Source organism: Propithecus coquereli, unplaced genomic scaffold, assembly GCF_000956105.1.
Source record: "Propithecus coquereli isolate 6110/MARCELLA unplaced genomic scaffold, Pcoq_1.0 Scaffold79, whole genome shotgun sequence".
NCBI lineage: Eukaryota > Metazoa > Chordata > Mammalia > Primates > Indriidae > Propithecus > Propithecus coquereli.
The window spans coordinates 683,557-699,844 of NW_012154062.1; the positions used below are offsets into that span (position 1 = coordinate 683,557).

Consider the following 16,288-nt stretch of genomic DNA (forward strand, 5'->3'; position numbering starts at 1 on the left):
TTAGTTTTATATACATCAGCTTCAAAGGGCCGAAGAATACAACAGCCTTCCCAGGACATAGTTTGTGATAAATCACCAGAAGGAACGATTTTCTATGAAAATGACTTTCCGATGTGTTTGTTCTCTTCCTTAGAGAGCCGCCCTCTGAAAATGGAACAAGTATCTATGGGGCTGGTGGCTTTATGCCTTATGGCTTTGCAGGAACTCTGGCTGGTGCTGCAACTTGCTTTTATGCCTTTGTGGGATTTGACTGCATTGCAACGACTGGTAAGAGTGGTGTCTTGGCTCTGCCCAGAAGGGAAAGGTGTTCCCTGTACCACATGAGTACTGATGTGTGGCAGCCAGAGGGTCCAGGGAAGAGAGAGGGATTTGGGGTAAGAAGGGCACTAGTTCCAGACCCAGCTGTAATACCTACTGTAGATGCTAAAGAAGAAACTTAACGAAACTCTCTGGGCCTTGGTTTCCACGTTGGTAAATTTGGGAGAGCAGTACCTACTCCTCAGATATGATGAAGATTACCTAAGATAATACATATGAAAAATACTTTGCAAGCTATTGAATACTTCATAAATGTTAGTCATAATTACTATCCTTAACCTCATATCTGGAAGTGCTGTCACAATGAATAATAAATGATGATCATGTTCTTAAATTGTCTCTTCTTCAGTTGGACAAAATAAATCATGCCAGTTCTTTCCTCTTTACCCTTTACAACAAAATAATCATGCCAGAATCACTCTCTAGGTGCTTCTTGTGGGTTTATGTCATTGTGTGTGTGGCCTTATAATTGACCATGTTTTGGGTACTTCAAATGCTAAATCTTAGTAGGAGGATACTGATTTTTTAAAAATTGAAACTAGAGTTTTGTGTAAATAGATGAAATAAGTTTACATGAAGGCTTCATATTTAAGGACCTAAAGAATGTCACGGCAGTCATTTAATCTCTGTGGATAAATCATTCTCCAAATGGATCAAGACTACTGTTCTATCCTTATACACTTAATATTGCTGGTGTGTTACAGGGTTTTTGTTTTTTTTTTTTTTCCTGGAACCAGGAAACTGTCTTGCGTGACTCTTCTTCTCTTCTTCCTCTGGAAATTGGATTTTTATGTAATAGCAATGTACTTTCAAGAAGAAAGGAAATTTCATATAAAATAAAATGGACCAAGCTAAGGAAACAAAAGGGACAAAGACAGAGAATTATCATGGAGAAGAGGAAGAATGTCATACAAAATAAGTTTTTTACCTGTGAATGTTTTATTAAACATGGCAAATCTTTTGTTTATTTTTCCTTAGGTGAAGAGGTCCGGAATCCCCAGAGAGCTATTCCCATTGGAATCGTGACTTCATTGCTTGTTTGCTTTATGGCCTATTTTGGGGTCTCGGCAGCTTTAACACTGATGATGCCATATTACCTCCTGGATGAAAAAAGCCCCCTTCCTGTGGCATTTGAATACGTCGGGTGGGGTCCTGCCAAATATGTTGTTGCCGCAGGCTCCCTCTGCGCCTTGTCTACAAGGTATGTTGCGTTGCGTTTGGGGCAGGGGCTGTTTGGGTTCCTACAAAATGTAGTCAGTGTCTCAAAAATTGTCTTTGTATATTTTTAAAATATCCTAATATAAGGAGCATATTATGTAACTATGGTATTCACTGAATTCCCTGTTTGTTCAAAATTGCCATACATCCTGGATCTGGTTTGGTAAAAAAAAGAATTGCTATGTAAAAATCTTAAGTGTTGATAGAAACTACTTGCCCCCACATGAGTTAAGAGTCAGTTGTTCAAGATAATGAAGGTCCAAGCTTCAGTAGAAATATATATATGGCATTGGTACACACACACACACACACACACACTCGTCACACATATTCACATACGTATGTATTATAAAACTTTAGGGTGTTTATTCTAATATGCTGCTTCACTGGCTTTGGTGTTACTCGCAGAGCTCCAGACATCCTCAGACCGTATGTGCAGACTTCACGTCTACTGTTGTCTGTTCAAGTAATACTGCGTCTGTGTGAGCAGAAGCTGTGTGCTGTGTCATTTTTACATATAATGTGCTTTTCATTGTGAAATTCTGACAGTTTCTCCTCTTGGCACCAATCAGAGTGGACTTGGTCTAGAAATAGAAATGATCATTCATAATGGTGGAAATTCACTTAAAATCTATGTGAAAAGAAAAAGGTAGTTGAATCTCAAACGTTCAGATTTTCGGTAGCTGCTCGTTTTAATACGTTAGAACTCATTTCTCAGGTTTCCAGAGCTCCTCATTTCAAATTAACATAGGATCATAAGTAAGGTATTTCATTCTAGTGTTGTACTGTGCCATACAGTAGAATATTCTTACAAAGGGAAAATTAATCTTTTTGCCTGATCACGTATTTGTTGAAGGGAAAATAATTTTCTGAAAGTCTGAAATTAGAAAAAGAAATCTTTTAATGTGAATTCATCAACCTAACTTATTGTTTTCCCTCAATGTCCCTTTTATTTTCTAGTCAAGATAATATTAAGTAGCAATTACACTCTGTTGGTTTCTCAGGCATCTTCTGGTGTTGAGGTTTATTGTGAATAGCTTCAAATAATTTCAAAAATCTGAACTGTGACAACACCGTGCCACCGTGGCCTTAGAAGGGATAGACACAGATTCATCTGTAGCCAAGCTCAACCCAGCCTTATTAAAAAACAAAGAAAATGGATTTTTAAATAAAATATTTTACTTATTTTCTCTTAAATTATTATTTTTCACAACTAAGTAACATATGGAATGGTGTAGCCAATAAACACAAGTAATTTAAAACATCTTAAGCAAAAATTGTCATACTAAACTTCACTGTTACTTTCAATTGTGGCTACTTCTGTATACTAAATTTACCATAAGTTGATCTCTTGTTTACCTTTGTCTACCTTGATTATCATATCATGCTGGAAATTATTACCAATCTGATCAAAGATCAGGCTATATGAGAAAAAATATTGGTAAAATAAATATAAAAAGCATATAATTATAAATAATTATTACTATGAAATAAAATTGCTTAATCTCTTCTTTAATTACATATCAATTAAGGAATTTTATTTTCTGAATTATTGCTGTTAAAAATATCTTAATGAGATTTTTTTTGGTAAATTCTTAATTACTTAGTTTTAATTCGGTAATAATTGTAGACACACACAGATTACTTGTAGTATTGTTTTTAGTCTGATAATTTTGCTGGGTATGTATCTGCAACAGAATAATGAGTAGCACAATGGTAAATATTAGCAAATATTTTTAAATGCCCAATCGTAGTGCATTTAAAAAATGGTAACACTTCGTAATCACAACTGTTATGCTGAATTTTATATAATTACTTTATTTCAGTTCTGGAATGTAACCTTGCATGAATGTGTTTGCCATACTGCATGTGTTTGCTTTTTATTCAGTCTTCTTGGATCCATTTTCCCAATGCCTCGTGTAATCTATGCTATGGCGGAGGATGGGTTGCTTTTCAAATGTCTAGCTCAAATCAATTCCAAAACGAAGACACCAATAATTGCTACTTTATCATCAGGTGCGGTGGCAGGTGAGAGAGAGTTGACTTTTATTACGAAAAGGGGGATCTTGGTCATCCAGGACTCTGGAAAAAATAGAAAGTTAGGTGGTTTTCTATTTTGATGTACCTGAAGTTCGGTAACTCTTTTGTGAATGTTTCCTATGTTGAGTTTTTTGGTTCTGCACTTTAGCGTGTACCATCTTTACCTGTGTATGTCTTTCTAGAATAATACTTAAAATAACTTACATGTGGATTATGAATTTTTCTGTTCTAGTCTTATGGGCTCTATGTTTCCTTTACCCCGAATTATGTTTGCCATGGCCCGGGATGGTTTACTGTTTAGATTTCTTGCCAGAGTGAGTAAGAGGCAGTCACCAGTTGCTGCCACGTTGACTGCAGGGGTCATCTCTGGTAAGCTTTACGAACGTAGGCTTCTTCAGCTTTGGACTGGAACATTCTATTCGCATGCATGGACTGATAAACAGGGTCTGCATGCTGTGCATGTAAGTTAAGAAAAAAATCACTGATTAATTAGTATATGAGCATTGGGATTAACATCTGAAAATCGCGGTGGTGGTGGCGTACTGAAGTTCATTCTTAATTGACCATTTGGGGATTTTTTTTTCACTGTTTTGTTATTTGAACCTTTTGGGCTTCTAACAAATGTGAAAAGGGTTCTAATGGTTCTTCACTCAATACCATGCATTGCTTTTCCAATGAACTAGCACATAAAATGCTATTATTGATGCATAAAATTGTAATTAAAGCATTTAATTTTTGAAATATTAATTTTAAAATAATTATTTGATATTTTCTTTTTTTGTCCAGGGTATAAGTCGAATATTGCTAAAGGACCATAGGATTTTTGAAAAGCTAACTGTTACCCAGTCTTAATTAAATATAAGAAATGTCAAAGATAATTTATACCTGGCCCTTGTAATCACTGCCCTCCGTGTGGCCGGCATCCCTGCTTCCTGGGCCATCACGGTTCTTGAGGAGTTATGGACACATATATCCTCTCAAACCCCTTGGGAATCTGTTTTTCCTTTCAGCAGTTTTGGTACTTAAGTTACGTTCAGGAAGTCCAGATTGCCTGCCTCTTGGCATGTCGTAACATCCGCATAAAATGCCTTTGGCCAGATTCTTATTCCGTGCAGAAATATCAGAGATTGTATAGATCAAGAGAATGTGGCCTTAAAGATACTGTTAGAGGAAGCCAAAGAAAGACTTTAGCAAGCTTTAGAGATAAAATGATGAACAGTCTTGGCAGTAGAAATTCCAGCCAAAATGATAATTTTTTTGAGGCTCTGAATTGTTGGGAAATTAGGTTAGAGAAAGCTAATGCTTCATTATGTATAAAATGGAATGTTTTTAAGGTCAGAAAGTATTTGTCTAAACAGTTTCACTTTGTAAGCGTTTTCTGATAAATTCGGCACTTTATTAGACATATGTTGGGAGGTCAGATCACTTATTTTCTCATATTTAGTTTCTGTCCCCATAAAATGAAGGTTTCACTAAATGATCTCAAGCCTATTTTATTATTAAACAATACGTCATGATATTAAAGATAGTCTTGCCAAAGGACCATGCATCTTATTTAATCCATAAAAACTTATTTTTTTCCAGTAAAAAATTTGCCTAGTAATAATACTCTACTTTAGATTCAGAATTTTGGAAAATTTATCCTTCTCCGTTCAGAAAGAATTTAATTTGGCAGTATAATAGATATTAAAATTAATAATTAAAAGATCATTATAATAGACCACTTTTAAAAAATGCTCTAAAATATTTTTTTGTGGTTTTATACTCCCATATCTCCCTTTCTTTGTTTTTAACTTAGATCAGAGAGCTTGTGTGAATAATTCATTATTTTCTTCTCTCTTGGCTACCTTATTTGGCTCTCTGTGATTCTTATAAAAATTACTGAAATTTTAATAATTTAATGCATAAGTATACTAGCAATGAAGAGTTTTCAAAGTGAAGCATACAGTGTATTTAAAGAAACAATGTGTTACTGTAGAAGTTGTAGAAGGACCCTTGGAATGTTGGTTTAGGTGGAACTCTGCCTCTACTCAGTAGTTGTAGCCTTGCTAAATTAGCCTGTCTGTAAAATGGGCATAATCCTATTAGATTAAACCATGTGAAAAATAGTCAAGTACCAGCCATTTTATATGGCTAAAACTAAATAATAGCCTATCTCGTAGGATCATTGACTTAAAGATAAAATGAGATAATAGAGTTCGTAGAGAGATCTGGAACACCATATAAATGGAACACGGTATCTACTTACTCTGATAGGGAAAACTACGTGGTAAATTCAAGTCAATATTATCACAATTTTGATGTTTCAATGGAGCAAACGATAGCTAAGTACAAGTTACACTATTCCACTACCGAAGTATATTTTGCTTTTTAACATTATCTCAATTTGGTGTGCAGGACCATAGATTGATCTCTCAGATATGGTCAGTCTACCTGGAATGCACGGCTTTAATCATAGTAGAATATAGCCTACATCGAAAGCATAATTTAATTGAAAATTATTTTATTTTACTTTTTCAAAATTAAGATAATTTTGAGTTATCTATGCTATAACTCATAATGCATATGGGAATTCAAATGATTATATAACATCCACAATGAATGCCCTTTCTGTTCGAATGTTTTTAGCTAGCCAGTGTTTCCTAGCAATGTTTGTCTTCTGAAACATCAAAGGACAGTATTCTGTCATACAGTATTTTCACTGTTTGTCAGGCCAAATATTTCTTAAGTAATCAAGTAGAATGTGCTTTGTACTCACTAGAGAGCTGAGGGTTTTTTAAGTCTTATTAGCAGTTTATATGACCTGAAGAATATCTTACTGTGAGAGAGATGTTTTTCGTAACTTCGCTTAACTTATCCTTGGTACTAAAACAAAATGTCTTTGTCAGTTGTCCCTGACTTGAAAATTATTAACTGTACGCAGTTTCTTCCTGGGCCGTTCATTTACTTTCTTTTGTTTTCCCGATAGCTGTGATGGCATTTCTGTTTGACCTGAAGGTGCTCGTGGACATGATGTCCATTGGCACGCTCATGGCCTACTCCCTGGTCGCAGCCTGTGTTCTCATCCTCAGGTGAGTTGCCAGGTGGTTCTGTAGGGTTTGCCGTGTGGGGCAGAGGGAATGAAGAAAATGAGCGTCACCATCCTTGCTTTCCAGGAGCTAACGGTCTCACCGAGGTGAGGCCAGGTCCATAGAAACAACCAGGCCTTTGCAAAGAATCAAATACAGTTTGATCATTAGTGACAGGTTGGCCCAATTTATATGACAGGCAATTTCTCATATTGAATAAAGACACTTAAAAATACTATACTTTTTGTCCCAGTGATTCAACTGCTAAGATTTTATGCTGAAGATTTAATCAGAGGCACACACAGATGTATGTAAGGTTGTTTATAGAAAAGGTAGATTTCAATAATGAAAAAAATGGAACTAACCTGAATATCAATAGGAGGGTAGTTAAATAAATGAGGATATAGGTATTCCTGGACTCTTCTACAGCAAATAAAAGGATACTTAATTATACAGAGAAATATATCGGTTTCAGAATACAAAGCTACAATATATATAGCATCAGAAGTTACTTAAATTATTTATAAATTTACATAAGGAAATGGTATATGCAGGTATATACACACATACACACACACACATGCCTGGATGAAATTGTACCAAAATGCTAACAGAGATTAACACCGGGTAGTGGTATGATGCATGATTTTCATGTTGTTCTGTATACTTTGAGTATTTTTCTTAGTGAGCATATTTCTTTATGTGGAAGAAAAATGGTACTTTCAAAAATAGGCAAAGGCTGCTGAGAGGGCGAAGAAGCCACGCTGGGGGCTCCCGGGGAACACGCTAGGAGGCGAAGCAGGCTGGTGTCTTGACATAAGCTCTAGAGGAAGAAGATAGAATAACAGAGGACAATGTCAGACGAGGGTGGGGAGGTGGCAGAATGGCCGGGTGAACTTGTCTGGGTTAGACCAGAGGAGTTGAGAGGAAAATTTGAGACCTAAGAGACAGGTCGTGATGAGGGCTTTGAATGCTGAGCTGAAGACTGCATTATTCTGTAGCTGCGATTTAGCCAGAGTTTCTGTGCTGTTTTCATGAACTGCATTTCCTGTGGGCATAGGTCATTTCAGAATCATTATCCTATTGTCATAGTTGCCTCTCTTTAAAATTTAACTTTCTTCTGCACCTAATATATAACTTTCTAATTAAGTGGCTGCAGGTATTTTATTGGAAAGGTCAGTGGCCTGGCTCAGCACGCTCTGGGGCTGGAATCATGAGAAATATTGGTTTACTGCACACGCTGCGACTCTGTCAGGTGTCCTACTTAGAGGTTTAGGTGCTTGTTTCATTTGGGCCGGTGTCTGAGATTAAAGACACAAATATTTATTTGGGGACAGGTACCAGCCCAGCTTATCTTACGAGCAGCCCAAATACTCTCCTGAGAAGGAAGGTCTGGAAGCATGTCCCAGCGCCACCTCGAAAAGCGAGTCCCAGGTCACCATGCTGCAAGGACAGGGATCCATCCTGCAGAGCCTCTTCAACCCCTCCCTTCTGCCTACACAGCAGTCGTCCTCTCTCGTGAGCTTCCTGGTGGGATTCCTGGGTAAGTCTGCTCCCTGCCTCCGTTGTAAAGACCCAGAAGACGTGAGTAGGTGGAGCTGGTACCATGCAAGAGAGGACAGAGGGCCTCACATTGCCCTGGAATGTGTTAGCAACCACCCCGAACCCTGAAATTTCCACCTAAAGAGTCGCTAGTAGTTGAGATCATCTTTATATCAGCAGGATAAATTGATCATGTCTCGACAATTGAAGAAGAGAGGAAGAAATTCCCCAAGGCGAGAGTGGCAGAGGTACAAGCTGTCAGGGTGCTCTCTGTGGACGCATCAGGCCAAGGACACCTGCCAGTGACTGAACTGGAACCCGAGGGGATTGGGAGGCAATGTAGAAACTCCTTGTTTGCTCACCCACAGTTACACAATCAGTCATATTTTCAGCAGCGTTGTTCGAGCATCATCCATGTGCCAGGCACCCTGCTAGGCAGTTGGGATATCGAGAGAGCCGGTCCTTGCTCTCACTGGGTTTCCAAGACAGGATAGTTGGTGACAAGCTAGGGAAGTGCAGGTTTCTCCCAGGGCAAATAGGAGGGGCCCCGCACGCACATGTGATGGTCAGAGGTAGGCTGAGGGGGTGGTGATGTCATTCCTCTGAAACAGGCACAAAAGGCACAGAGCATGCAGTATTATTAATGTATGTTTACAGCAGCCTAAAATAGACAGTCTTGCCATTTCCCATTTGAAAGAAAGGGAAGTATCCACCCCAACAGCATCCCATCAATTGTGTGATACAGTCTGAGGGTGACAAGTGAGGACACAGGTGGCACACAGGCAGGCAGAGCAGGACGGTAGCACCACGAGCGAGGCTGACTTCTAAGGAGGGGAGAGTGATGAGTAAACGGGCAGAGTCTCTCAGATCAGTGAAATCCGCCAATTCACTGTGGGATTTCTTTCTACGATGAAAAAGAAGAAAGGTCGTAATGAAGAATCTTCGCGTTTGGCGAAGTAGATACGTAAAGAGCGTGAGGTTTGAACGGAGCGATCCGAGTGAAGTGCGTGTGCTGACCTTGCTTTGTGTACTTGTCACCTTGGCAGCGTTTCTCATCCTGGGCCTGAGCGTCCTGACCACTTACGGGGTTCCGGCCATCGCCCGGCTGGAAGCCTGGAGCCTCGCGCTTCTGGCGCTCGTCCTGCTGCTCTGCGTTGCCGTCATCCTCACCATCTGGAGGCAGCCCCAGAATCAGCAGGAAGTGGCCTTTATGGTACGTGTGGTGAGGATTAGCGATCTGCAATGTTACGTACACCTTCTCTGTAGGTTAGTTTTGTGAGTCGTTTCCAAAAAAAAACCAAAATCTACCGAAATTAACCAGTGAATGAGAGTGTCAGAATCCTTTGACATGTTCCTTGTGGTCACTGTGTCCTCCCTACACTGGGTGTCTTCCTGCCTTTGGCAAAAACTTTAATATGCTCCTGTCGCAATAGTGTTATATACAATAGTAAACAAATTTCTTGTTAAATAATCTATTAATAACAGAAAAATAAGTAGAATATTTTATTTTTAGAAATCCAGTGCCCTTTCATAAGGATTTATTCGCACCAAGAGCCCTTCCTCTGCAAGTTGAAGTTATCCTGTCCTGTTTGAACTCAGAGCAGGTTTTGGCTTTCCTGAAAGTACCCCCTGGGATACACGTGTGCCCAGAGTTCCCGAGGCATGCCATGTTGATGTCCGAACTGAACCAGTAAACCCCGAACAAAACTGAACCCTAAAACCAATATTATCTTGACAACGATGCAGGTGTTAGCAGGTTGAATAAATCTCCTATTGCCCTAAGCTTCAATAAATAAAATGAGATTCTCCTTTCGGCGATCTCTAGAAGCACGGTTTTTATTCAGGTTGTCCTTTTTGTAGGAATATACAGTTACTGACATAGTGTGGAAGTATGTATGTCAGATAATTGCCATCATGTTGAAATAATGTGGGGAATATGTTTTCAAAATGTGAACACATCCTAAAGGATTGTTTTCCGCCTTAGGTTCCATTCTTACCATTTTTGCCAGCATTCAGCATCCTGGTGAACATATACTTGATGGTCCAGTTGAGTGCAGACACTTGGATCAGATTCAGCATTTGGATGGCACTTGGTAGGTCTATTAACGTTTTAGCTTTCCAAACTTTGGCCCTCTCTCTCCTGTTCACGTGCTGTGATAAGAGAAATGCATCCTCTCCCCAGTCCTGGAAATAAAGGCTTTTCTTAGTTTCTTCCTTTCCCAATTCTTAGAACATCTGAGTGCCACCTTTCCAGGAGCTTTTTTAATTCAAATCTCCCAGTAATCCTGTAGAACCGTGTAGGTCCTATTTTTCTCCAACTTGCAAGTGAGAAAAATGAAGCCCAGAAAAAGACATTTCATATCAACCCAAAACTCTCAACCAATTTTCTAAAATAAAGCTAAAACACGGCAAAATGCCTACATATAACTAATTATCTTAAGAGGATAGCTAAAACGTTGCCTCCTACTCTGCACAAAGTCAGCAAGGCTGTTAATCAACGGTTGCTTTGTACACAGTTCTTTAGCCTCTCCTGGTGACAGTGACATGTGATGCATGTCCATGTCCCCTTTGTCAATCCAGGGCATGCTTTCTAAAATATCTGGCCATGACTCTGATACTCCACTACTTGTATTCAGGATGTGATTTGAGACTTTGTCCCATTTGTCATTTTGTTTATTATAGTATGGAGTTTTGAGAACATAAATATAAATTTTTTTTTCTGTATAAACATTATCTAAAAAACTTGTTAGGAGAAAAACATTCTATAAAGTTACGATCTTAAAAATGAAGAGGCACATCCTACCAGGAAAACATTTATCAAGGAGACCTTCTGTGGGTTAGCCTGTGTTTGCATTTTATTTTTCTAAAATAGCACAGGCAGAGAAGACTAAAAACGCCGTTAAGTTGTGTATTAAAATTTGCACATTAAAACAGTCATGTCCTGACACACCTGAAACATTGATTTTTTTTTTTTTTTCCCCTTCCCTGAAAGGTTTCCTGATATACTTTGCTTATGGTATTAGACACAGCCTGGAGGGTAATCTGAGAGCTGAAGATGATGGTGAAGATGCTTATTCAGACGACATTAATGCAGCAACAGAAGAGAAATCTGCCATTCCAGCAAATGACCATCACCAAAGGCATCTCAGTTTACCCTTCATATTCCATGAAAAGACGAGCGAATGCTAACGCTGGCCGGAGCAGAGCTGGTCACGATCTTAACATACATACCCTACATTGAGTAAACCATGACAGGATGCCGTCATCATGCTAGGTCGTCATGGGTGCTGCACAGTGGTTCACCCTAAGTAGTACTTACTCACCTGGACAGCATCTCCCCAGATGGTGAATTGTGTGCCCGGGAAACCTGAGCTCTTTCCTCCGTGATGAATATCCCCCAAATAGTGGGAGTGCGGGAGTGTGTGTGTATGTGTATGTATGTGTGGATACGTTTGGGAACATGAATGTTCAAAGTGAGTTGGTATTTTACTATTACCATGTTACATTTTTTCAGTGTTGTCATTCATCAGTGGCGTGTACTGCACATACCGAAATAGAGGCGAATCACTGAATAGAAAAGTTTTGTTGGTGCCCCTGGTAGTTGAGGAAATAATGGTCACTCTTCTTTATTAGGCTTCATTAACGTCAATTTAGAGCATGCTAAAAATGCAGCTACCTATCATTGGTGTCATGGCGTCTGTCACTGGTCAGTGGTGAGAGGAGGGGATCAGGAAGGAGCCTTTTCTGGAAGTTGTAAATGCCAGTAGTGGGTGTGATACAGGTTTTTTTTCCTGTGAGGTAGGATAGTCTGCTAAAACTTTAGCCAATAGGAGTGTTAGCTTGTGTCGTAGTACACGGGTAGGAGTAGAATTCCATGTCACCAGCTGGCATCCCTTTGAACTCTTGTCTTTGAGATCAGTGGTCCTTATATAGGAGGCCTTCACCTACTGTGAATGACGTACCCCCTCAGCCCACTCAGGAACTTGAGAGAGGTGCTGTGATCTACTTGGGACCCTTTAGACTAAACAGTAAAGGTGACCTCCATGGCCAGAACGCTCGTGTGAGTGGCCACGATGAGGGTATGTGTGAAGATCTCAGAGTAGGACACGTGCTTGCATAAGTAGACACTAAGCATCCTTTTCTAAAAAGTCACTTAAAATAAGCCAACAGACTCTCCCAGATCACACGGTTGGCGGAATGATTCATACGTTTTCCGTTCCTTAATAACTAAATCACAGTTCAGATTTTTTTAACCTCATCAGGCAAAGTTCACTCCTTTGTTGCTATTTTTATTTTATCTTGTCCTGGATTTGAGCAGCTACCACAGCAAATTCTATCTTTACTACACACAGAAGAGAAAAAGATGAAGGAAGATTAAGAAAATTCCCCTATTCTGATATTAAAGTGCCTATTCGATATTACAGGACATTTGGCCCAATTTAAGGGGCTCAGATCTAATTTGCCTCTGACGTTTCTTTTGGAAACATTTAGGCGTGTTTTTTCCTCCTCCCTGCCCCCCATAAATTGTTGAGCACTTTTTATTCCTTTTACTTTTAAATGACAACACTAAGCCTATGAATGCAAGTTCCCGTATTCTACAATAACCCAGCAGTGGTTGGGGAAGCAAATATTTTGGTTAAAAACATTATTTAACACTTCAAGCTAAAAAATAAACCAAATTGAATTAAAGCTATATGAACACAGTAACCTTTGTATGTGAGTAAATAAATTTTTTTATGTAAGATTTTCTAATTGCTCTATCTTACTTTTTTGGGTTCTCTAATAGTGGACTATTTATCTGCAGTGCGTTTTATTCCTCATCAATTATTTTTTGTGCAAATAATTAAATAGTTCATTAAGTGAGGCCAGAGGCTAGATACGGATATGTGGGTTACATTCCCAGGATACCATGGTGAACAGTAGCAAGCATGCCAGTTGACCTGCATCATCCAAAGGCAAGGAGAGCATTTTTTTCCTCATAGTTCTTCCAAGAGGTCAGTTATTTTGTGGATGCCATTACAAAGCAAGCTGCAATTGTTTTGAATAGCCAAGAGTTTATTGTGACTAAATGTCACAGAAGCAGGTAGAAAACCTGGGTTTCTGGCTGCTAGTGTTGTAGCATCCCTGACACAGAACTCATTACCGACATTCCACAGTTTCCAGGGTGCACATGGTAAAATCTGAAGCCCAGAATTCTCTTTCAAGCTGCATGTTTTACTAGAGAGAAGGAGTTGGATCAGCAAGGGGTGAAATATTTTTGTAAGGACTGCAGGCACAATCATACATCCGTGTTGTCGCAGCGGGATACTGAAAACCCTTTGTATTCTATAATCGATCTAGAATAGGCCCTTCACACAGGGAACGTGAGCAATTTCATATATGAATATTTAAATCTTTTACTTTAACAAAACCAAGAAATTTGTTTAGAATGCGATAGGCAGCTAAAGCTATTCTACCTACTGTGTTCAATTAGAAACAGAATTTAGTTAAAAGTTATCTTTCCACCTCGAAGTACTTTGCAAACACAAATATCACGAAAAGATGCTTTGGCGGTGACTGCTTTTTTTTTTTTTTCCTGTGAAGACACAAATGGATGAGTGTGTTTGTATGTAAACACAGTTACATATGTATGTGTGAGTGTATGTGCGTGTGTATGTATGTGTGTGTGTGCATTTTAAATGTCATTGTATAAGTAAGTTGCGTTTATGACGGGCTTTGGATATGATGTCTTTATGTGGGTAAAACATCCCAACTATTGTGGAGAAAAATTAATGTTTTATGTTAATAGATATGCTTATACAAAACTTTTAGGTTTTAAACTATTTTAAAACATACAGCAATTTTATATGTATATTTTCCATAGATAGATTCCTTAAGAAATATTTATAATGTTTCTAATATGAAATCACTAAACCCTAGTGCATTATAACAGGTGCTTTATAATCTGAAATGGAGTGGGGGTAGCGGACATTTGGATATTACTGTTTACTTGTTTCTGTGACACTTTTTCTGACATATCTATCCTGCTCTGTGTTTCTTAGTCAAAGCCAGTACTACTAGCTCTTTGGCCCTTCTGTGTTCCTATATTTGAATTCATAACCTTTTGAACAAAATGTTGTTTTTACTTTCTTAGAATTATCAAAACGTTTTGTGTAGTTTGACTAGTGATCCATCAAACTTATATATATAACGTCATCTTCGGAAATTAAAAAATACATATGCACATTCTTTTATTATAATAATTGTGATTGAGTAAAAGCAGCTTAAATTGCTTTTCTTTTTTTACCCTCGGAAATACATTTTCAACCTTTTTAGTGAGAACTTCTCATACTAGCACCTTAATTTTATACTCAGAAAAAGAGAATGATTTGTGAATTACCACATAAAGGCAATGCTAACCCTACATTTAAGAAGGTTGCCATGCAAACTCAAATTCAAAAACTATTTATAAGAAAAACTTACGTTGAAACCTTTGAAATGTACGAAAATACAGATTATTTTAATCACATTTTCCCCAGAGATCAAGAAAACTAAGACTAAAACATCATTTGAGATATATGTAGCTAGATAGATATAAAAGAAAAACTAACGTTGAAATACAGAACTTTACTATAACCAACCATAGTTGATAGAAAATATCATTTTCAGGATTATCTTCTTCAAAAGATAACAGCCTGTCTTCTTTTACTTTTTATGAATAAAGGATTTTTTTTAATTTAAATATTAGCCAAAATATTTCCAAAGTCCTGGGTGTTCGCAGGTAGTTGTTAAATTTTTTTTCAATAAAACACTTTGAATATTTTGGATTAGAATCTGTTTTTATCAAGTTATTTTCTAAGTTGATTTAAATGCTCAGCGGGGAGAATAAGGGGAAGTAATCGCCCTCCAGTGGTGATAACAGAGGGAGTAGATGAGCCTTCTGCTCTCTTAAGTCAGGGCATATCCCAAGATTACAAACCCCATGATGAAACTGTGCCAAGATTCCCACTCTCCCTTCCCTGTGCTATTCATGATTTCTCCTGATATGTTTCAAGTGATTGTCAGTTAAATACAATTTCCGTGGGACTTTAAAGGATTGGGTTTAGCGTGTACATTGTGGGTTATTAAAGTTTACATGGTTATTGTGATTCGGGGAGGGGGGGCGAGGTGAAATTAACTGTCCTTTTTGTTAGTGCCAAAACAGTGCCTTCTTTGTACACTTTCTACTTTATAAAGTTCTCCAACATGTTCTTAAATGTCAAGGGGAAACGTACTGAAGTTCTTGTGATAAATAAATGCCAGCAAAGGTCATATTTCTTAGTCACGTAGATGTGAAAATAAGGTTGCTTGACTTTGTTTAGCTGAGTTTTTTTTTTCTTATATCATTATATTTAAACACTTTAAAATAGGTTTCTGGATTTTGAGAAGTCTGAGCTTTTAGTGTTATTGGTTTGGTTGTCGGTTTTTGTAATATTTGTTATTATTTGTGTGTACACAGTTTAGCCTTATTGATTTCAAATGCATTTTGTTAGGGCTTAACCCAATCAGTAACGCTACGTGCTAGAGTGTTTTACTTAGCACCATGGCTGAAGCCACTTTCGCAATCTCTGGGCCTGAAAGAGCCTTCCCTGACCACTGACAGCCCGTGGGGATCATAACCGGGACCCCAGGCCGGTTCCAGGGTCAGGCAACCTGCAAAGTGGGAGCATCCAAAGATCTTCTGGGTGGGGTGTTAGAATGATGGGATAGAAGTGAAAGACTTCAAGTAAAAGCAAGGTAGTTTGGGGTCTTTAATTTCATTTCTCAATATCCCATGAGTAGATCAAGATGAGTAAGGACCAAGGAACCTTGATGACTCGTGGAAGGGGTAGCCGATTCCTGGAACTGGCACGGTAGGGCCTGGCCTATCACAGTCCCCGCACACGCAGTGACGGCCTGTGCAAAGTGTGTGGCCAAGACCCACGCGGTTAAGAGCCTTGTATTGCTCACGGAGTGGGTCTCTTTGGCCCACACCTGACTGATGGGCTTTTTATCTTCGTTGTCCAGTAGGGGTGCCCAGTTGTTTTATTGCTTTATTTTGTTATCATTGTACTTAATAGAAATTGTTCATAGGGCCCAAAACC

The 16,288-nt window shown here is 38.5% G+C and overlaps 1 protein-coding gene across 4 annotated transcripts in view; it reads left to right on the forward strand.

Annotated features, from left to right (window-relative positions):
- SLC7A2 (solute carrier family 7 (cationic amino acid transporter, y+ system), member 2) overlaps positions 1-14,908 on the forward strand; it is a 65,201-nt gene extending 50,293 nt beyond the window's left edge. For 2 of the 4 annotated variants that reach the window (XM_012663002.1, XM_012663001.1), the window contains 8 exons: positions 134-267; positions 1,297-1,519; positions 3,425-3,564; positions 6,545-6,647; positions 7,982-8,187; positions 9,233-9,399; positions 10,171-10,279; positions 11,179-11,399. In XM_012663002.1, the coding sequence (XP_012518456.1) occupies positions 134-267; positions 1,297-1,519; positions 3,425-3,564; positions 6,545-6,647; positions 7,982-8,187; positions 9,233-9,399; positions 10,171-10,279; positions 11,179-11,375 (1,279 nt within the window). In that variant the 3' untranslated portion in view covers positions 11,376-11,399. Of the gene's footprint in view, positions 1-133; positions 268-1,296; positions 1,520-3,424; positions 3,565-3,808; positions 3,946-6,544; positions 6,648-7,981; positions 8,188-9,232; positions 9,400-10,170; positions 10,280-11,178 lie in introns of all 4 variants that reach the window. The other 2 variants (XM_012663000.1, XM_012663003.1) reach the window with 2 other exon arrangements.
- The last annotated feature ends 1,380 nt before the right edge of the window (positions 14,909-16,288 follow it).